The sequence below is a fragment of the Xyrauchen texanus genome, chromosome 8 (genome assembly GCF_025860055.1).
Source record: "Xyrauchen texanus isolate HMW12.3.18 chromosome 8, RBS_HiC_50CHRs, whole genome shotgun sequence".
Classification (NCBI taxonomy): domain Eukaryota; kingdom Metazoa; phylum Chordata; class Actinopteri; order Cypriniformes; family Catostomidae; genus Xyrauchen; species Xyrauchen texanus.
This window is the reverse complement of record NC_068283.1, coordinates 12870988-12894583: the sequence shown is the minus strand read 5'-3', so window position 1 is coordinate 12894583 and position 23596 is coordinate 12870988. Positions and strand designations below refer to the sequence as shown.

The 23596-nt window shown below is 38.4% G+C and overlaps 1 protein-coding gene across 1 annotated transcript in view; it reads left to right on the top strand.

Moving 5' to 3' along the window:
* The first annotated feature begins 5274 nt into the window (after positions 1-5274).
* The window catches only part of LOC127647535 (neurogenic locus notch homolog protein 2-like), a 47563-nt gene continuing 29241 nt past the window's right edge, over positions 5275-23596 (top strand). The window contains exons 1-2 of the mRNA XM_052131814.1: positions 5275-5575; positions 7510-7576. Of these exons, the coding sequence (XP_051987774.1) occupies positions 5515-5575; positions 7510-7576 (128 nt within the window). The 5' untranslated portion in view covers positions 5275-5514. The remainder of the gene's footprint in view (positions 5576-7509; positions 7577-23596) is intronic.

Here is a 23596-nt window from a genome sequence, read left to right as displayed (position 1 = left end):
TACCTACAGAGCAATACAGGTGCATTAGCGGAGGTTGTGCCTCTACCTGTCTATTTGACACTGCTAAACCATATACTTCAGATGCGTTGCTAGATTTCAGAATCAGATGAACCGTGGTACAAATGCATAACAACTTGTATAATGGAGTCTAGATAAACATCCGGTGCAGTTCGGAGATTTCAGCTCCAGAGTCACGGCGGAATTATCCCAGCATTACTGGGAAGCTTGATATAACTAACCCATCAAAAACAGGTCAAAATAAAAGTCCCGCTAAAATGAAAGCTCTATTCAACTGGATGCGTGAAATTGAAGACTATAAACTACTGTAAAATATAACTACTGTATAAAAATGTAATATTCAAAAAGTAGCAATAATACTCAGAATAACAATTCTGTCAGATTAAATGATTGTTTTTTTATTATTATTATTATCTGTAAGCAATATCACAAATGCAAGTGTTTTATCAGCATGTTGTGATTCACCCATAGCGAACTTGTGCCACAGGTAATCAGATTTTTTTTTTCATTAAAAAGGTGCAATATGTACCCATTTTCATGTGTGAATGGGTTGTAATGCAACTTAGAAAATGAGCCCTTCCCTGACTTCATAGGTTGCCTATTAAAGCCTGTAGACTGAATTTCATGCGAAGGGAGCAGGTCGCTTTTGCTGGGAACATCCAAAGGATGTGACATTTATGCGCGTTCCCGAGAGCCTTGCCTCAGTAATAGCTTCTCTTCCGCTATTCAACAGCGACAACAAACTGCAACATTAGGTAACGTTATCTTAGAAATGGAATCCAGCAAAAATCTGGCTCCCAGCACAACAACGAAAACATACACCATAATAAAAACGTAACCTGTATTTAATGTATCCTGGGTCATATTTCCTTTTATGTTGCATAGTTCATGGTTTTCCAGTACAATGCATCAAGTGACATTATTTTTGTTGTTGACGTCAACAACAAAATCTATAGGACGTTTTCTCTCCCTCCTTTTAAAAATTGAATGAGCCCATAATTATCCTGTTTGTTTCCTAATTTCAAACATCAATCAAACAGAACACACATATTACACAGGAGGAAAGGCTCCTCATTACCATGGTTAGGTCAGTGTAGCTAGTCTTAAATAATAGTAATAATAACAACAACAAATTATAGTATTTATGAAAAAAAAATCACACATCTTGAAAAATGCCACTGTTGATATCAAATGAGGTCTAATAGATTCTACCTTTGATTATTTCATCTGAAACTATAACATTTTGTGAAAATATAACCATTACTTTAACTCATGTAAAATCATTACATTTTTTTTAAAGGTGAAGATGTATAATGGAAAAACAAATTAGCATATTGCACAGTGTTCCTCTTTTCCTCCTCAGTGCTGTTTGGCATATCAGTGCTGTCTACGGTTTGAGAGGTTTGACTTGACTTCCTCCGTAATGCTTTAAACTAGAAAAGTCTCACTAGAATTGAAATTGGTAACATCAGTTTAGAGGTCTGCTCTCCGCAATATCGAGGGAAGCCCAGTTTTTGCATGCATGCGCCAGAGAGCGGAGTATATCATGATCGCAAGCTGGTTCTGTTAGATTCATGTGAAAGTGCAGATGAGAAGCATTTAGCTGATTGCGAGATTATCATTAAATCTGCCTCGGCTGTCCTAAATAGGATTAAATCACTTGTGTGGGCGCCGAAATATCTTCAATGGGAGAACCATGTCATTGTTTGTTTGAATAGTCTGAATAGTCCAGTCTGAATAGACCTGCGACCCACAAGTTGAGAAACACTGCTTTAACTTACACATACACACACTTAATGTCAGAATCCCTCACCTCGCTTCTCTCTGACATTTTCTCCATAGCGTGTGTGTGTGTGTGGAGCAAGTTGACGAGTCTGACGAGTTGCATTTTTTTCTCAACCGTAGATAAGCAAATTTACATGTTATGATTACCGTCGATTTTCATACTGTGAAAACCGATGCAACCCTAGTATCGATACTAAGGTACCAGGGCAGGTATAGCCAAAATATTGGTATCGGAGCAACCCTAAAGGAAACAAACACAGCAACAACTCTGGAATATCTGGAATATACAGTATAAAGTGAAGCAACAGAAAATAAAATAGCGAATTCATCATCAGAAGCCATGCTCGTTATTTACACAATATAGTGTTGTTGGGAAATTACATTGTTGTGGAGAAAGCTGCCTAATGGCCATCTGCCTGCTTATGGGCGTTAAGGGAAAGACAAAACACAAGTGTGAAATCGGCATACATGTTTATGGTGTATATGAAACACCATTGTTCTGTGAAAAGGGTCCATAAGGGTGGCATCCAAAGTGTGCTGTGGATCCCCAGGACAGCAACTGAAAACCACTGCTCTATTATCATTGTATATAAAAATAAAAAAGTTTAAACCGATGAAACTAAACCAAATTGATTAATCAAATAATCATCCCATAACACATGGCACTCAAGTTATGATCTTATAAATTGTCTAGTGTGCTAGGGCAGTTGGAGTATCCCATTTCTCTGTTTGACAACAAATTGTATTAGGAGACATTTATACCCTTGTAGTCCAACGGCCCCTTGCTTGGCTGTTTCTAGTACTGTTAAATCCATTACTGTGACACGGAACAGGCCTGTCAAACAGTATTCAAGGGAACATACAATAAGTGTTCAGAGACAGGTTATTCATTTTAATTCTCCTACAATAAAGAGGCTATTTAACATAGAATACATGTTGCAATTCCAAGCTAAAATAACTCTTTACTGAAAACTGGATTACATCTTTGTGGTAAACAATACCTGATGTGGCATGATGGGCCAGACAAACTTTCTACCTTGCCCAACATGATGTCATTCTCTCTAACGAACTTATTTACAATGAGCTTGTTAGATTCCATAGACATTGCTTGCCACTAATTTATTTAATAGATTAACGGGGAGACACACACATCCCTGAATAATAGTTTTCTGCCCCCTCCCCCTCCTGCCCCCCTGCAGAGAGAAACTTTGTCATAATGCAGCAGCCCTTTTCTCATTCAAATCACTGCCATTGTCTCTGTAAGCAACCAGCTCTGTTCTATGCCACAGAACAACTGAGTCTCTATATGTTGCAGAAAATTAGTACAACAGACCAGGATCAATGAACATCCATGCTGCTTTGCAAAAGAGGAGGGAGGGCTGCTTTTATTTTCATCTCACAAACACAACTCATATTCTGTTCATATTCTTCAGCACAACATACACAAACAAGTAGCCATACACTGACAAACAGCCCTAAATGACAGAATACAATAGACTATTGTGGTAATTTAGTGTCTCACAATCATGTCTTAAAAGTTTGTACGGTTATCTAGAACTGATTGCCAAATCTTTAGGTACAATTTTAATTTTAGATTTAGTTGTTTGCATCATTTACTAATTAACCAAATGTCTGTGGGACTTCATAAGTTTACTGTATAACTGAAAAGAATATTCTGGGTTCAATACAAGTTAAGCTCAAACAGCATTTGTGGCATAATTTTGATTACCTCAAAAAGATTATTTTGACTCATCCCTCCTTTTCTTTAAATTAAAATCTGCGTTACAGTGAGGCACTTAAAATGGAATTGAATGTGGCCAATTTTTTGAGGCTTTAAGGGTGTGTTCACACTTGGCAGGTTTGGTTCCATTAAAACAAACTCTGGTGCGATTGCTCTGTTAGTGCAGTTCATTTGAACAAGTGTGAACACTGCCATCCGAACCTTGGTGTGCACCAAACAAGAGGACCAAGGCCCCAGGAATAGTGGGTCTCAGTCCGCTTACAATTTAACTCTGGTGCGGTTCGACTGATACAAACATGGAGCAATGAGGAGGTAAAGTTCCTTAATAACATTTGGTCTGATGAGCATATTTCCAGTATACTGGAAAACAAAAACGCACAAAAATACTCATGTGTTCAAAATGTTCAGTGATAGGTTAAGGGAAAGTGGGTCCAGCGAGCACATTTGGTCGAGCGAGCACATTTAACCCAGCAGCCAGAATTTTTTTTTTTGGATGTTCGGCAAGTTCTGTCGCAAAATATACGTAATAAAAGCTGTCCGATCAGGTTGTGACCTTATCCTTATGCCTTTTGTTTTGTATCTTTAGGTTTGGTGTTAAAAATGCCAGTGTGAACGCTAAGCGAACAGGACTAAATGTATCATTTTCTTTTTTGGTCCGGATCAAGAGAACCGAACTACAAGTGTGAGCACACAATAAAAGGCATACATGTGAAGCTTATAGTTTTATAAAAGCACTTACATGAATTCTTCTGTTAAAACAAGTAATATTTGAAATGTAAAGTTGTTTAAATCGTAGTTTTATGGTTTAAAGCGTTAATTGTCATGCCAACGAAGTTGTAAAATTGGCTATAACTTTACACAGAAAATATTGTATGTAAATCAAGTTAACATTGCATTGTTTATGGCTTGTATACTGTTGAAGTTTTCGGATTGGCCACCATTCATTTCACTTGTAAGTGCTTCACTGTAACCCAGATTTGTGCAATTGATATTTAACAATTTTGGTAATCAATATTATGCCACAAATGCTGTCGACTGAACTTACTTTATATTGAACCCGCAATATTCTAAGTGCTAATCTAAGCCTGTGGTCCGGTTTGTCTGCTGCTTTGCTAAGGCCTTGCGATTGATTAGCTCTCCTTAGCATGGCCATTTTAAAAAGCCATGTTAAACTAGTCCTTAAACATTTAAATTTGCTTTAAGTGTCATCTTTGTTTCTCTGACGTTTTCAGTAATTATATTTGTCAGCTCAGGGTTTCTTGATTATTAAAGTCACATAAGTTTACAAGCCCAGCAGACCTGCTAATTTGTCCTCACGTTTGCCATTTCTGAAAGTATATTTTGTAACACTTTCTTTTTACTCTCCTCATCTTGCATTAAATAAAAAAAATATGTATTTTTTCAGAAAATTACATTCCTTAAACTTAATTTCTTCAACTATTTGACCCTTCCTTGATGTGATTACCGTTAGCAATATCACATTTGACTTTATTACACCCAGAACTTCTTACCTTTTGTCATTTCGTTTGTTTATATTATTATTTGCGTGATCAACAAAGGTAAATCGTAACTTGTCGAAGTTATACAGTACATCCCGCAGTATTCCCTGCGGAATCCGCACTATTCAATGAGGCGGAAGGCCGAACAACATCCTTCACTGAGACCGGACTTGGGGCGGAGTGATACCAAAGCTGGCGCTGGACTCCGATTCGAAGTGAACTGAGGAAACTTTTTCAAAAGTTCCTGGAGGTGTTTCGAGACGCACGGCAGCCGTGTCCGAGCTGCAGAGGGAAATACGGATTTGGACTATATCGTTAACGCTGAATTTCTGTGTAAATTACTCAAGATACAATTGAAGACGCTGCGTTGCCTTCATGTGATTACTTGGAGCTTCAATCACTGTGTCATTTTTTAAAGGATGTATTATTGCTAACATTTCAAAAAAGGAGTTGGATCGAGTTTCCAAAAAAATGGGGAATTACAGTCTATGGATATTTCTGTCAATTTTATATCTAGTGCAAAATTGTGAAGGTAAGATAATTAGTGCTTTTTTATTTAGCCTTTTTGTTTGGTGTAACGGAGATACAGGACATGTGTAGGCATATAACCTGTTACTTCAGCACCAGTGGAGAACATCGTCAATCTTGATACGTTTTCTTCGTTTTAATGTTTATATTATATGTGTATGTTTGCTTTTTTTTTTATGCTTCAGCATCATCACATTTGCGCCTTTGCCTGCAGCTTCTTAAAATTTAGACCAGGTTGTGCATCATCTGACGGTCAGTTCTCATAATCGTGTTCATCTCGGTTCTTCAGAGATAAGGAGTCATGCAGTTCATTTAAAAACATCGTGAAGCATCACACTGATTTTGCGATTAAATGTTGTTGGCTAATTTTAGTTATGCGCCGATATCGTAAGTGCTTCACATTGTGTATAATTAATGGATTTAACTCATCCAAAAACACCATCTCTCTCTTTGTCTGTGTGGATTGAATGTTGCATTTGAATGTAACTTTTACGAGTCAGTATAAACTGAGTGTTGTTGTTCTGCATAAGCTCAGCACTTTAAGGCAGTCATGTATTGCTTGGATCGGTATGCATTTTTCTTTGTCTCTCTGAATGGCTGAACCGTGAGAAAATAACACGAGAGTTAATGTCAGCTAAGTAAACGACCTATCAGAGTTCATAGCAGCCTACATTGGGATTTGCAACAGGTCTCTACTGTTAAATCACTGCACAAGATTATAAAACCAATCTATCATTATATATATATTTCACTCTTTCTCTTTGCTATTCTCAGAATGTATGAATGCAACCGAGAGGTTCGTGAGATCGCGTGAAAATGAAACGGTGTGATGAGTCAAACTGGCCCTTTTTAATGAACAAGCAACCATTAACAATTTAACTTTGTTTTTACATAGGTGTGGGGGGTGGGGTAATGATTCAAAACATTTAATTGACATATATTTGATAGTGTAACAAAAAAAAAACATTCAATATATAATAATCTGGAAGCACTTTAATTACATTTGTTAACATCATTAGTAAATGCATTTGGTATCATGAACTAACAATGAACAATATATTTGAACATTATTTATTAATGTTTGTTATGTTAATAACAATACAATTGTTCATTGTTAGTTCATGTTAGATCATAGTGCATTAACTCATTTTAAAAATGTGTTAGTATTTGTTGAAATTAACTTTAAGATTAATAAATGCTGTAAAAGTATTGCTCATTGTTTTTTCATGTGAAATAATGTTGTTAATTAATGTTAACAAATGGAAATATATTTTAAAGTGTTACCAAAATTCTAATACAACTTTTAGTTTTGTTTGCTAAAGTTGAACATGCCAGAGTCCCAAGAAATGTATCCAACTTGATTTCCACTTGTTATGATTTTAAACTTTACATTGTTCAGTTAGTTCAAATTAGGTAATACACTTACGGTACCAAAATCAAATAAAAAAATTATAATAATATTTCTGAATTAAAGGAAGTGATAAATAGCTCCTTTTTATATTTGTTTATATATATATATATATATATATATATATATATATATATATATATATATATATATATACACTACAACCTTAATGAATGTATTGGATCAGTAATGGAAATGATACACCTTCATAAGGGTTTGTTTTTGATAAGTGTTCACGCGCTGAATTCAGTTGTCAAGAATCTGATTATTATCTCAAGACAAACCCTTCCAGCATCGCACAGCTCCCATTTACAATCGCAGATAAGACGCAGTTTATACTTGCAAGAGAGTAAACAAATGTAACGTTATGTGGGACAATCTGTGCAACACCCTGAGAAGACTTTAAGATATGCTGGACACCTTTATTTACCTTTATTTCTTTAATATAAATTCTGTGTTTTTAAACATGATATTGAGTATCTTTTCCATCTATTGTTCGATATAAACAATGTGCCCTTCTCTTTTCACAGGATTGCGCTGCTTGGATAAATACAGACCATGTGAAAATGGAGGAATGTGTATCGATTCAAGATGCTTGTAAGCCCACAGTAATATTATTGCAAATGCACTTTTATTTCATACTCTGTTGCTTTAATATTCAGATGAAACTCATTGTTTGCTAAGATTGTCCTGGTTCTGATCGGGATGACTATTGCTGTTGTTACTCAGCCTTGGTTATCACTTTCACATTGAGATTCAAGCATTTGAATACATATTCACAAAAATTCATGCATATTCACTTATTCAAGAAAAATTAGTAAGAATGTAGCCAAACATGATTAATTGCTTTAGGAGATGTGTTGGTCTATGTACTATATGTTTTGAAAAGTGTCCTTTGAGTCTAAATCATTCACAGTGTTCAGTGACTCAGAGTTGAGATCCTTTAACTCAGGTTGGATCATAGAATTTATGGTGAACAATAATGCATTCTGCCCCACCACAAGATATCAGTCACCTACAGTATTTTATTAAACTTCTTAAAGGGATTCTATTTGTGCTTTTTTCAGTCATGCCATAGCGCTCCAAACGCTTAGCGTGGCCTTACACCGGCTTTGTCTTCATTGTTTATGCTAATACAAAGTGATTGTTATCACATGAAAGCCTGAGGCTGTTGTTTTATGTTTCCCGCCTGATTCGGAAAATTGTGTCTATGAACTCTAGCTTCCATTCATGGTGATTAGTGGGGTTTTTTTTTCCCCAAAAGGCATTGGTTTGTGGGAACCACTCTCAGTAGCTGTATGTGAACACCAAATAAATAGGCTGTTAAACTATAAGCAACCATTTACGTGTTTGGAAGGTGTGGCTCCATCAATCAATAGTTGTTTGACGTGGAAGAAATGAGGATTCAGTTTGTTTTTTCATTTTTCATTTGAGAATGAAAATTTGCCCCGACCTCTTATGAAGTTTATTAATTAATGGTAGGTCTATGTGATGACTGAAATCAAAAAGATATATTGTATTTTATATAGATTTAAGCATTAGTATATAAAAGACAAAATGCTAATCGTTATTCAGATTAACCTAATCCTTACGTTAATTCTTTATTAAAATTAAGATTTTAAGATTCTTTGGGAAATTACATTTCTGTAACCTGCTCTTGTGTGGATGTTCTCAAGGCACAAAGTTTCCTACTTAAAATCACCCCATCATTAACCAATGAACCTCATACCCCCCAGGCAAGCCGTTATCACCTGGTCACTTACCAGGTATTCTGGATGAAGCCTCCTTGCACTTTTAACCTGCCATTTTAATGCAGACCCACACCAAAGGAAGAGGTTGTTGTGGAACCTGGGAGTCAATGTCTTTATTGATAGATTATTGTAAACTGGGGGATTTTAGGGAAAGGCATAGCTAAAAGTCCTTTATTTGTTTCCTAAAACTATGTAAGTTACTGTTTATGATATTTTGGAATTAGATAAATATGTGTGGAGATGGAGAATGCCTCCTGTGTCAGTGTGACAGTCTTTAATCATTACCCAACACACATCAAGCAAAGTTATGAACACAGGATGTTAGTAAATGTGTAATGGAGTTAAATGGTGTTTGCTTGGTCCTTTTTCATCCCTGTTTTACTCACGATTCTTGATTGTGAATTCACAAAGATTGTTTTATATTAGGGATAAATTCATAGTAATCACAACAGACATTTTATGTTCTTGCGAAAAGCAAAAAGGAAGTTTATTTAGTTTATTTTTAAAAGGGGGACAGTAAATGTCATGCCACATAACACGGTAAAACAACCATCTGCAATACCCAGGCTCAGGAGAGTGGTCTGACCAGTCCTTGTGCTATGGGGACAGTAGACCCACTCCAACTCGCTCCTTAGAGATCCTGATGAAACCAGAGAACCAAAACAACAGAAAGGGACCTTTATTCCTCTAGATACCAACCTGTAACCCAGCACCGCTGGAGAGACCAGAGAGATTGGAAGGAGGAGGATCAGAGAAGAAAGGGCATATGTGAGTGAGGGAAAAACCAAGAAAAGAGTGGATAATGGCACCTTCGGCAAACAGAAGCAAAGGTTGAAATCAGACGTAGTAAGGAGTAGATGAGCCTTGGAACTGGTTGGACACAGAATTTCACAATAATGCCACTGAGATTGTGGAGCTGTGTTGCAATCCAGTTCCCTGATAAAAACATCCAGACACCTGTTCCTCACCATTACATGTTTTCCTTCCTTACCATGAGAGCTAGTGTGCCTGGAGGAAGTTGATTACTCTTTTCACAAATGCGGTATCCTTGTTGTGCGAAAGCTCTTAATTGACAGTAATATTATGCACATTTTCCCCTTAGGACTGTAAATAATGCCTACTTGAGAATCTGTTATGTTGACTGTTGTTCCACCAGGCTCTGGTTGTGGCATAATAAGAAAATACTAGGCCCTAGTTCTTGTGTGGCTCCTATGTAATTTCATGGTCCCCTGCGCTGAGAGCTTCAGTGGCTGGTGCAATCCATGACAGATTACAGGAGTAATCCCTCACTAACTCTCTCCCCTGAGTGCTTCTTCACAATAGGCCACAGTCCAATGGTTTTTGGGCAACTTTCATGAGCCAGCACAAGGTCATCATCTGAAATATTCTGTGCAAGCAGTTATTAACTTTGGGTGTTTACTTTTGCACAGGTGTGCTAATCTTATTTTATTATACCTATGGGGTCTGTTTATAAAATTGTCCACCTGTTGGTGAACCCATTTGAGCCTCAACTGAGGTCTTCACATTTGAATTATGGAGAAATAGAGGAAATACTTTGTTGTGCAACTAGTTAGGGACTACAGGTGGAAATTAGCAATTGTTGCTACAACCTGGCCCAAGACATATTCTCTTGTTTAACAAGTTTAATGTTTATTTGTGCATTGTCCCTGTTTCAAATAAAATAATTTCCATTCCATTATTCCTTAACATTTTTTAATTCTGGCCCTGCCATGGTCCATCGCACTTTGTAGGATGGGCAAGGCACGGAATGGCCAAGCACTTGTTGTTAAGAGTTCTGGAATGTCACTCTAGGTGAGGAGTCAGCCTCTAATCTCATCCCCCAAGCGTAGAGAGCGTGCAAGCAAGTGCAGCCACTGTGTGGGATAAAGTCTCGACTGAATCAAAGAGATAATTAGGCAGATCGTGAGAGTTTCATTCAGAGATGGTCCAGCTGGAAGAGTAAGGCGGGGGTGGGGGGTTGTGCTGGGGTGTGGCGGGACAGCTGGTGGATGTTGTGATGGTAATACAGTGAAGTCAGACCCTTACAAAAGGGGAGTGAAGGGCCAGGTGCTGCCATTGAGCGGCCTGCCACCCCATGCCGAGACAGACAGGCCTATGGAGGAGCGGAGTCGGCGGCCCACAGGCTTCTTAACACATGCTCACACACACGCAGCGAAGTGATGTTGGAGTTTCCCCCCATTGTCTGTGCAGGATCTTTGGACTTAAAGCCCAGGCCACAGTCACTCTCGGAGAACAAATAGTGGCATACTGGAGATGAAAGTGTGCGAGCCACAGAGCAAGGGAGAAAAACTGTGTTTACACTTTCCAAACTCTTTCTCTGAGACAGGAAGTGGATGCAGTGGAGCTCAGTGGGTTATTGATGGTGTCGCCTTGACCCCAGTAGCACAGTGAGTCTATAAATTGTGAGTGGTGGGTTTTAGTGACCCATGGAAGCTCTCTGCCTCTTAGGAAATTATATATGAGGACAGTTAGACATGAAGCAGGCTCCTCAACCACTAGACTTCTGCAGATTTACTGCTGGAGTTTATTTACATAAAATCATTAAAGGTGCCCTTGCAAAAGGCAAATAATTTAGTGCAGATCAACATTTGATATTTAAGAACCTGAACATTTATATAAAGATTAGAGTTTACTGTCAGAAGTGTTTATGTCATAAAGTCTGGAACACCGTTTGTTTATATTGTGTTTAGCTATATGCACTTTGCAGAGAAGGTTCCTCTCGTTTTATTTATTGTGGATTAGTGTGGAATGCTTTGCAAGTTTTTCCTCTGCCACCACTGCATTCATCAGCATCCGCACCTCAAGTTTATTCAGCTTAAGGTCATTTGAGTAGTGTTTCAAGCAAAACTGTCAAAAGGGGGAAATTCCCTCTGCCTGTGCTGCTGGTGACTGTGTAAGGTGATGGCCCATTGTTTGAATGGATAGACATCCACCTGGAATTAAACAGATTGAGAAGAGAACCCCACTGATTCAATTAACTTTGGGTTGATGATCAGTTGGAGTGTAATTGAGTTTGACAGTAGGGGTAATGGTGTGACTAAGGCCTGCGTAGTTTGAGGCTGGAAGCTGGGAGCCCTGTTTCCCAGGCCCTGTCACAGGAAGTGCTGACTCCTGACCCTTTTACTCTATTCACATCCTGCCCATCAAGATGGCTGAGGAAAGCTTATGATCTGCTTTTGCCCTCTCGCTCTTTCTAACACATTTTATGACACTTCAGTTATCCCATTGCCACATAGAATCATCCTGTTTTGTGTGAGCCACTCACCTACAGAGGACCCTAGAGACATAATCTACTTCAGCCACCCAGGAGTTCTTGTCTCAAGAATTTGCTAATGAGGTTTACTGAAATTAGTATGAATTAAGCATGAACACAGTGAATAATAAGCCCAGCTGTGCTAAAGTAGATTTCTGAGCACTACAGTTTGGTTTGGTGTTTTTGATAATAGGCAAGATAAAAGGGAGGACCTCACTCTAACTCTAAATGCCTGAGTGGTTATGGGTGATAGAGCTGGAGATAAGAGGCATTCTTTGTCTTCTACCTGAGCGTTGTCTTCCACACTTATCAGACTCTCTGGAGCAATGTGTTTTCTGATCATAAACATATTAAAGCCTTCTAAAATGTTTTTTAACAAGATGCAGAACTTAACTGGGAGTTTTCAGTGTTTCATCCCACCTATCCACATTTTTTTATTAATATTATAGCAAAGATTAGTGTTTGCAACATTTTTACAAGGATGATCTTTACTCTGCAAAATGAGGTACTGAAAAATTCCCATATGTATTTGTGTACAAATGTGTACAGCAGGACACTTTGAAGGACACACCAGGTTATAGTGAAAAACAATTTTGGAACTATGTGGAGTATTATCTCCATTGTGCAAAATAATACACCTTCATAATTCCATCTCTAGTTTTCTGTAGAGTCGTATTAGTAACACCCCAGCGTTATCTTTAAAAGCATCCTTTATTAAAGTTAAAATAATAAGGAAGTTGGTGAAAATAAACTCCTAAACTGGCATTTCTCTGTGTGGTCAGCGCTGCATCTATGAGTTGCATGAAGTGATCGGGGAAGAGATTGAATCTTCTTGAGGCTGATGCACACTCTTGAGTGGTTTGCTGCAGCTTGATTATAATGTGATGGCTTGCGACGTAGTGAATTATAATATATGTCACATTCACTGTGTGTATCTTATCATGAAGAAAATCCACAATCCGCAGCTCTATTAAGAAGAGAAAGTTTGTTTTTTGTGAGTTAAAGATGGATCGAAGTGAACAAAATACATCTTTTTTGCCTTGCTTTCCAAAATAATATCTAAAACCTTTTTAAAACAACGTACATTTATTTTAGGAGCTATAATGCTGAAGAAATATTTTTTACGGAGAATGTTGAATACAATATTTAATCAGGGCTTGACATTAATGCTTGTCCAGGACAAGTGGATTTTTGAAGGGGCAAGTGAATGAGAATTTTACTTACCCGACCGAAATAATTAAACTGATTAAAATGTCAATTACGAAACAATAAACAACTATATTTGTGATAGTCTTATTCTGCTGTTAAAAGTAATCCAGAGCATGCAATTTTATAATTCGCTAGCGATCAAGTTACAGCTGCGCCCTATTTGATTGACAGGCGGCATATATGTGTACGTGCTGAACATGCGCATGTGTTCTGAAAATACTCTTGCTCTTGTGCACCTGAACGGTCAAATACATTTAAAAATTGGTGAGGTATTCATGTGAATACAGAGAGTGATGTCTAAAGTGAACATAAACGGCGGAGAAAAAAGCGGAATTGTATTAAAATGTTGGACTTGTAAGTATAAATTTAAGCTAATAGACCTGCTGCCTTCCAGTGTGTCATTACAATAATCAAACAACTATAACAAGAAAATTAGAAAACACTCACTGCTCTTGACTGGGTAACTTTAGTAGCTTTTTTTTTCTCTCCCCAATTTGGAATGCCTGATTCCCAATGCGCTCTTACTTCCTCGTGGTGGCGTAGTGACTCGCCTCAATCCGGGTGGCGGAGGACGAATCTCAGTTGCTTCCTTGTCTGAGACGGTCAATCCATGCATCTTATCACATGGCTGGTTGAGCACGTTACCGCGGAGACGTAGCACGTGTGGAGTCCCACGCTATTCTTGAGACCGAGAGCGAGAACCACACATTATAGCACCCATGAGGAGGTTACACCACGTGACTACCCTCCATAGCAACCGGGCCAATTTGGATGCTTAGTAGACCTGGCTGGTGCACTCGGCATGCCCTGGATTCGAACTCATGTCTCCAGGGGTGGTAGTCAATACTTGCTGAGATACCCAGGCCCCCCAACTTTAGTAGCTTTAAAATTTATTAATGTATTATAATCAAACAGTAAAGACAAGAAGTAGTTTTATATTGCATTTCATTCTGAATGTTTACTTGAATACTTGATAGCCTACTGCGGTTATAAACATTTAAAGCTGTTAAATTAAGCACTTAATTTTTTGTCCTATTATTTTTAATCTATTTCTAATCATTGCTGTTTTTATTGTTATTTTATATTCAAGACTGTTTACTAGTCTTTTTTCACTTGGTTATACTTCTACAAGTGCAGTAAAGACAAACTATACTTATTCATGATCTGTTATCTACTAGCAAGTGTAAATATCTTATTTTGAAGGATTTTAAGATATTTGTATTTTTAGTATTATAATTAACATTCTCAGATAACTATTTTTTCTTCTGCAGTATAGCTCCTAAAGTAAATGTACATTGTTTTAGATATTTGTAGTAGAAAACAAGCCAAAACAAAATCAAATCAAAAATGTAGTTTGTTGCAGTGTATAATGGGGCGAAGACTACACTCTCACCTTTCTGTTTACTTCAATCCATCTTTAACGGGAAAAAAACCCTCTCTTATTAATACAGCTGCATATTGCCAATTTTCTTCATGATAAAAAACACACAGTGACAATTATTATGATTATATAAGTCGCAAGCCATCACGTTATAATCTAGCTGCAGCAAGCGCGCACACTCAAGGGATGAGCATCCGTTCAGTGTGCATCAGCCGGGTGCAGTTTCAGTCTCTACCTCTTATGGTGCGTTCACATACAACGCGAAGTGTCGCTTAATTCGCGTATTTGCACGAGTTGAAATTTTTCAACACGATCGAGAAATATGCTTGACGCGTTGTCACAAAAGCCTATCAGCATTGAGATTGTCCGGATGTCACTGACATACTGACGTAGTAGCAAAAGAAATCTGGAAAAATTGATGAAAACATTGTTGTAGCGGTGTGTGGGCACCCGGAATATATGACACAACGTCATACATGTACAGAGACCGGACGAAAAAAGACTTCGCTTGGAGGAATGTGAGCGAGGAAGTTGGACTACCTGGTAAGTTCTGAAAATATGCATGTCTACTTGATTCCTTGAAGCCCCTCCTCCTTTCATTTTACAGAAGAGAAGGTTGAATACTCGCGAGGTTCGCGTTACGCAAGTTTAATCATGCATATATAATCCAGCGGTCAAACTCGTGCGAGCAATGCAAGGCGAAATTTTCATTGCGTTGTATGTGAACGCACCATTAGATCGGGACATTCGCGCAACTCATAGAAGAGGCGCTGACTGCACAGAGAAATACCAGTTTGGGAGTTTGTAGTTATTTATGTGACCTGCTTCTGTATTATTTAAACTTTATTAAAGCTATAATGCATCAAATATAACTGTATTTAAGATGTAATGCCGGGGTGTTTCCTTTAAAGACGCTCAACATGCAAGTTTTGCTTCAGCGGAGTGGCAGCTCAAGCTCTGCTTATTATCCCACAACGAGAGTGCTTCTGTATATACTTATTTTGTATTTTTGCATTATAATTCCCTCATACTTTGCCATCTACATTATCTTAAACAGTTTGGAGTGCGTCTGGACTGTGAGCTGTGTAATTCTTCCTCTCCTCAGTCAGGCGCGAGCTGTAGTGCTGCTCTTGTGTGTCATCATTAGAGTTTAATGTCTTCTCATGTTACATTAAATGAAATCAAATGTCTATTCGACAACAAAATATTTTGTCAAAATTGTTTTTTAATGTCGACATTATTGATAACGTCGACTACTCGTTTTTAGCCCTACAAATGACAATAGCCTCCTCCGTAGGGGAGTTTACTCCAGTGCAGTTTTCATTTCAAGTACAAGGAAATACACTGTTAAAAAATCTAAAAAATGCTTGATGTTTCCAAAGTCAGTGAGTAATCATGTTAAATAATCGTGATTTCAATATTGACCACAACAATCGTTATTGTGATTTTTCACATAATCGAGTAGCCCTACATGCAATGTGGTTATGGATGGCTTGTTAGCAATTCCAGAAGTTCTTTTTCATTTACATTTTAAATTAAATTTTCTAAACAATTTGTTCCAAAATTATCAAATGTTGTCAGATAATTGTATTTTGACCTTAAATAACAGTATGTCCTCATTTGATATAATCTGTGTTAAGGCTTTATTTTCATAATCTGTATTAACCATTTACAATTATCATGTTATAGCACAAACATCTTCCAGTTAGTAATACTCTTACTGATGGAAAATTACAGTGTGGCCAATACAAAAGAGAAGAACAGTAAAAAAGTACGGTAATCATGGATATCTCTGCAGATCTGCTGTTTCTTTTCCTAGTTTTGCAGGTGTTACTTGTCGAGAAAGTCCATGTTTATATTTAATATTGGTAAAAATGCATCCTGTTGAACGCATGCCTCAAAACTATGTTCTCAAAACTTCTGTTGCATGCCAAAGGCCCATCTATTTACACATTTCCTTTACTTTCAATGATAATAGACATTTTATCTGGAAATCTGGAAGGTTAAATTCCTGTGAAAGTTCTGTAACTGTCCTCACAACCCCCACCCTCCAGTCTCTCTCCTCAGCCATGGGTTACTGTTGCCAGGCTACAGCAGAAGCCTGTTGGTTCGTTTGAGCTCAGGCCTGAAAGCCCTGCAGTTTGGGCCACTGCTCCCCTGTCCTCAGACAATAGGGTTCTGACTACTTCAGTTCTTTTATTTAGCCCACAAAGTGCTCCCCTACCCCCACTTTGGTTCCTCTTTGAGAAGATGGGGAGCTAGGTGGGGGTAGTTGGGGGAGGGTAGCTAGCACTTGTTGGCAGTGTGGTGGAAGTATTGACTCTTCACAAAGAAATGGAACGGCTATATGTCAGACACTCTCACAGACAGTTTTTTATTCTTAAGGGACTTTCAGCATTTTGATACCGTGAAAGTTGCTTATAACTTCAAAATTTCATTGTTTTCAAAGCAAACAAAACAGGGAATAGTTTCAGTGACATTAATAGTGGGTTACCGGCCCTCAACTGACTACCTGTTGTACTAAGGAAAGAGTTTGGTTTGTGGAATGTGTGGTTATTGTCTTTCACCTCAGTGTGTGAAGGATGGCTTCAAGTACCAAGGAGATTGGAATCCTGTCGGGAGCTCTCTTTTGCTTGGTGCCTCCTGGACCATGACTGACCACCTGTAGCTCTTTCAGGGAGACGTGGCTTGTTTTTGCTTATCCACATGTGTTGTGACCTTAGACTGCTAGATGATTGTATGGTATTGTACAAAAGAGAATAGTGTCAGGTAGGGTTGTGCCGATGGACGATATCATCGTCCATCGTGATGGCTGACCAACATCACGATGTCGAGCCACCATCGTGATGCCACGCCCCCTTTTGCGAGTCTTGCTAGTGTGATTCACTAATCCTAGTCTCTTCTATAGTTAACCTAAAAACTTTGCAGGGATTGCTCTGTAATTTAAATTGAGAATATAACTAATGCATGTATGCTATTTTAAATACTGTAGTATATGCCAGAGACGTGACGTGTTAGTCTGTGAAAATACCGTGTCAGGCAGGCTACACAAACATTGATCTTGACATTGTTAGCTTCTTGTCTTTTTTTTTACATATCTTACACTGTACATTTAGATTTAAATATTTTATGTTGTAGGCTACAAGAAAATAGCCTTTATTAATTAATTATTAGTAGTTGTAGTGTCTCAGAAAATCTTGCTCATTGTCACATAGCTCTTGTATACACTGAAGCGGCAATAAGATAAACCCAGACCAGCGAACGTCAAATCACTTTTGTCTGGTTAATACTTTTAAAGAAAAATGTCCTTGGCCATAAATCCATAATGTCAAATCAAATGAAAGAAACAAGGTGAATATGAATAACACACATTTATTAAAACATAGAAGAACAATAAATAAAGAACAAGAAAACGGAACAACACTCAGACCGAAACTCGGCATTAACATTTCACTTATAATTAGCAGCACAATTAACTTCAGCACAGGCTACAATATAAATTATGTTATTGAAATATTGTAAAGTGGTCATATGAACTACACAAATGAACGTTTAAGAAATAATAGCCTATGCAAAATCGAATAGCTCCGCGACGGATGGCGAAAAATGCGTAAAGAAGTGTAATATCTTTCACCATAGACCATGTTTAAATTTCGATGTTTCTGGCCAGAAATACCAACATATTCACTTTATCTGGTTTTAATAAGCTGCGGATTGGAGTAACTACACTACCCGCTCTGATGGAGTACTGGTAGCACATATGCACAGATATTTCCGTGCTAATCTTGCCATGAACGGAAACCTTTTGTCGTTCGTTTTCCACCAAGTCAGCGGGTCCTCTTCCCCATCAATGGCCATTTCCTGCAGGTACATGGTCATTTCTACCTCGACCTTTTGCTCATCAGTGAGTAAAATAACGAAATTATAGTTTTTAAGTGGAAAATAGTATTTATGTAAAGAGATATATTAAAATAAATAGTGCACAACTCTTCTTAAGTGAAAGCTAAAAAATGTGTCGTGCAACCTACTGATAAAGCGCCGACGAGTCATTAGTTGGGTTGGTAAAATAACGAAATTATAATTTTTCATATAATTTTTGAAAATTATATGAAATTATATACCACCCAACCCCCCCCCCGACGATATCATCGTCCATCGCGATGTTTTAATGTCAACATCGTCAACTGCCAATTTAGGGAACATCGCCCAACCCTAGTGTCAGGTTACACTGCCACAATGACCCAGAGAGCAGGAAATATGGTATAGAGTTTCTATAATGAGAAGAGATGCCAAGGTTCACACATTAATCATACCGGCAGCATCTGAAAGCCACTGTGTAAATATATTTAAGTTATACAACACCTTGGAAGTCTTAAAAGCTGTCATGACCCATTAAATTATTTTGATATGGTCTGCAGAAACACCTTAGGCCAGAAGCATGCTTTACACAAGTACACGATCGCAGACCTGAGCGCTTGCCAATGCATGGTCCAGTTGAGCATACTATACAAAGCAATGTGCATTGTTACTGTGGCGGCAATAAACACAAGTACTCTAGGAGGCAATAGTGTTTCCTTCAAAAGATTGTGCCATAAAACCAAATTCATTGTTATTCAGGTAAGTTATTCAGCTGTAAATGTGTTTATTTTAACTTGCCAGATTAAAGACATTTTGAAGAGAATATTGCTAAGCAAGCATTCAAATATTTGACTTGAAAGAGAAAATGGAACTCATTTCTGCTATAACATCCCTTGCAGCAATGTTGAAAATCCAAGGTTTACTTTCGATGAATGGTGGTGTGACACATTATGGAATGCAATGATGCACAAAATTGAGCTTGCATTGATAGAAGTGTCTGCATTCACATACTTGCGTAGAGAATGTTTCGGCCATTAGATTTACATAGCCTGACCTTTTTCAAGTGAGATTACAGATTTTTTGAATGATCTGTATTTTCTTAAGCCCAGTTTACTGCATTTTTACACTGACATTTCTTTTTTGTGGTTTCTCAGCATCCTAGGAGAGAAAATTGTTCGTAAGTTACATAATGTGTTTTAAGTGTGCTTGTGAGGTATTTGTGGTGATGTTTGACTTTGCAGTTGTTTGTCTTTTTTCAGCAATCAGTCAATGCCTAATTGACAACCTCTCCAACTGCTTTATTAACCTATGTACTTCTGGATCGAATCAAGGAAGACGTGTTGTGAGCATGCTGCCCATACTAACCTGCATGTGATCTAACTGCCTGTTCATGTGTGTGCTCTGCACATCTGTTTGGAGTTCATTGACAGAATAGTGCCATTGTTTTTGGTGTAATCCTTAAAAAACTGGAGAGGAGGCAGTCAGCCAAAGCAGCGCTGACAGATGTGAACAGTTGTTTTGAGCTGTGCTTGCAGCTGGCGTGAGCCTTCATTGGTGATATGACATTAGAGGACTACTGTTTCTACCCACTACGACTTCCCACCTCACCCTTGTCTACCCGGATCTTCATTAGGGGTCAAGGTTTATGGTGAATTTGAGTCAGTGGTCAGATTGAGTAACATCTCACACCTGGCTGAAAGCAAAAATGCCTATTTTCCATGTACATTAACTCTCAAAAGTTTTCAAATTCTGCTTCATAGAACATCCTTCTCACAATGGAGTTCCTGTCAGGTTGAAGCCCATTACAATTAGTTATTTTTCACTGTGAGCACTGTGATAGGACTCTCGGCTGCATGTTTTTGGACAACTCCGATAGGCACAGCCAAGGCCCAGACAAAAGAATGTGTGTTTTGGCTGCAGAGCACTGTGTGAGGACGAATAGGCTAACTTCTCCATTCCTCCCCCCTGCTGCTACTTGACATATCTACACATTCTTACACTGTTTCACCAAGTTTTTCACAATCCAATAAGTTTGGAACACCAGTATGGATACATACACACACAGGGAATGCACTCCAAAACTCACACAAGCATACATGTTATGTTTTGTGTGGCTGGAGGCTCCCTCTCTTTGTGTGTTGAAATACCTCTTGTCCACACATCCTTCCTCATAGTCCAGTAACTCTTTGAAATCCCACAAGCAGTTCCTCAATGGTCCTGTCCATTCTGGTCTTTCCAACACATTTCTATTTTTTTAACTGCTTGTTTGCCTCTTTGTGGATATTTTTTAACAAAGGATCCATGTAAAAATAGCTTGATGAGAAGATGTACCACATAATGTGACCGATTTGGCCTTTTTCACACATTCCTTTAGTGCTGCTCATGTACACACACACATTCACTCCACATTCACATCAACTGCTTCCTAAGCGAACAACTGGTTGTAAAGTAGCCTGTGTCCAGGCATTCTTCTGAAATGGGCACTTTTATAAGGGTTTGAGTGTCAGACTGCATACTAGATGAACCTTGATGTGGGTCTCCTCCCCAAAGCTCTTTATGTGCTTCAACTCCCAGATTAATTTTTTTGGTAACCCTGAGATTCCAGACATAGTTAATTTGCCTCTAAATAAACCCAGCCAAGCCATGACAAATAGCCATGGGGATGAGGGGTAGTGGGGTGTTAGGGGGAGTGGGGTGTTAGGCCTGCTTGGCCGCCTGTGAGGTTGCCACAGCAACAGGGATCTGGGATTCAGAAAGAGTGTGAGTGTTTTCAGAGCAGGAGACATGGGATTACAGGAAATATGACATGACTCTCCATACTGGACTCGTCCCCCATCCCACCCTCCGAAAGACATTCCCTCGCAGATGCCCCCGACCTGCCCCCACTCCACTGCCTGACATTATCATCACAATCAGACTCCTGACCTATGACATCTGACCTCTCAGCACGTGAAGGTTTCATAGGGAATGTTGTGCGGTACACTGGGGGCTCAAAAGGTGGAGGAGTAGCATTGAGGTATTCATGGAGAACTCCTCTTTTTGCGTAAATGCTGCTCCGTTTCTTCCTTGTTTAACATTCAAGACTGAGTCAAGGAAAAAATTCTCAGACTTTCTGATTAGAAAGAAGCAGCCATCATCAGCTGTTAGACCCTTGTGTTTTTAAGTCAATAATATTGTTATCAAGCAGAGATGGCTAATGGACAAATACTTAGATATGATCTTGGAGCTTTTTACAGCTTTAAAGTCAAAGTTCACCCAAAGATTCTCTCATCAATTACTCACCCTCAGGCCATCCCAGGTGTGTATGACTTTCTTTCTTCTGCAGAACACAAATATTTTTTTTTTGAAGAATATATCAGTTCTGTAGGTCCATACAATGCAAGTGAATGGATGCCAAAATTTTTATGTTCCAGAAAGCACATTAAGACAACGCAAAAGTAATCCATATGACTCCAGTGGTTTAATCTGTACCCTCAGACACGACATGATGTGTGGGTGAGAAGCATCTATTTTTAAGTAATTTTTTATCATAAATTCTCCTCCCAGTCCAGTAGGGGGCGATATGCATTAAGCGTGTGAATCACTAAAATCACAAGAAGAATGTGAAAGTGAAGTGGAGGCTGGGTACGTTCCATTCCGAAGGGATCATCCCTATGCCCTAATCCCTTCAGAGGGTTTGCCCTCCAGAGTGAGAGCTTCAGAGGGGTGAAGGGTGTAGGGCTCAAAAATATCAGTCATTTGGAACACTGCTGGTGAACAAATGCTGCACATCACCTGCACCTATTCAGAAATATTTAAACATGGTGTTGCCTCACTAAATGCTTTCAGAATGCAAACCAAAAAGAAATCATTTAAATGTTTATAACTTTAGTAAGCTTCATGTTTAAATATTTGTTTTATTAAAAAATCAGGAAAAAAATTAACCAGTATACAAATGTACAGTATATGTTCAATTATTAAATAAATAAAATGCCACCGTGAATATTTATTTTATTTGAACTCCTTTTATTACAATAACAGATTAAGCAAATTCACAGGAAAATATCACAAGCAAAAGCCAGTTTCAAACAGAAAGTCAGGGGTTTAAATATTTTAAAAAGTTTGTTGTAATAATTAAAGCCTTTATTATCCAAAGACTTTTTATTTATAGAACCAGAGTATATTTTGAGGTGCAGCTGACTTACAACATACCTGCAGATTTATGATGTGTTGTCCGGTTCCGGTCTGTTTCGCAGCGAAGTGTCCAACAGTTGAACCCTACAGAAATGCCCCTTTTGAAGGGCCCTCAGGTTTGGAACGACCCTTCAACATGGCAGCCACAATCATTCCCCCTTCAGAGGCTGATTTATCCCATTTGGAGCACATGGATTGACTGACCAGGGAGGAGAAATTTATAGTAAAAAAAGGACTGAAATATTGATCTGTTTCTCACCCACAACTATCAAATCACTTCAGAATATATGGATTTAACCACCAGTGTCATCTGGAGTACTTTTATGTTGCCCTTATGTGGAATTTGGAGCTTCAAAATGATGGCACCCATTCATTTGCATTGTATGAACCTACAGATTTAAGATATTCTTCTAAAAATCTTCATTTGTGTGCTGCTGAACAAAGAAGGTCATACACATCTTGGATGGCATGAGGGTGAGTAAATTATGAGAGAATTTTCATTTTTGGGTGTCCTAACCCTATAAGGGGCGGTCGCACTACACTTCGCACTCCATTTACTCCCGTTCAAATGCATCTAAATGTGGGAGACCAGAAATGCAAGTTAATGTGAAGCAAGTTTGCGTTTGACTGTAGACGAAAGTTCAAATTTGGTGAACTCTTGACCTACGAATCATTTGGCGAGAGGATGCTCGACCAAAGAACATCAAAATATCACACGTTGAGCTCTTGGCTCAATACAAAGAATTGGGCCTGTCGCGATTATTAAATAACCGTCTGATCGCAGTTATTAGATCTAACCACGGTTATTTGAGATAAATGCGATTATTGGGCATTCTAATTCCAATGACATTTTAATGCCCAAAAAGGGGAATTTTAAGCAAATAAACTGCATAAATGCCATGCACGGCAGTTTGTGTGTCATTCAGTTGAACTCTGAGCGTCACAGAGCCGTACCACGGGCATCAACCAGG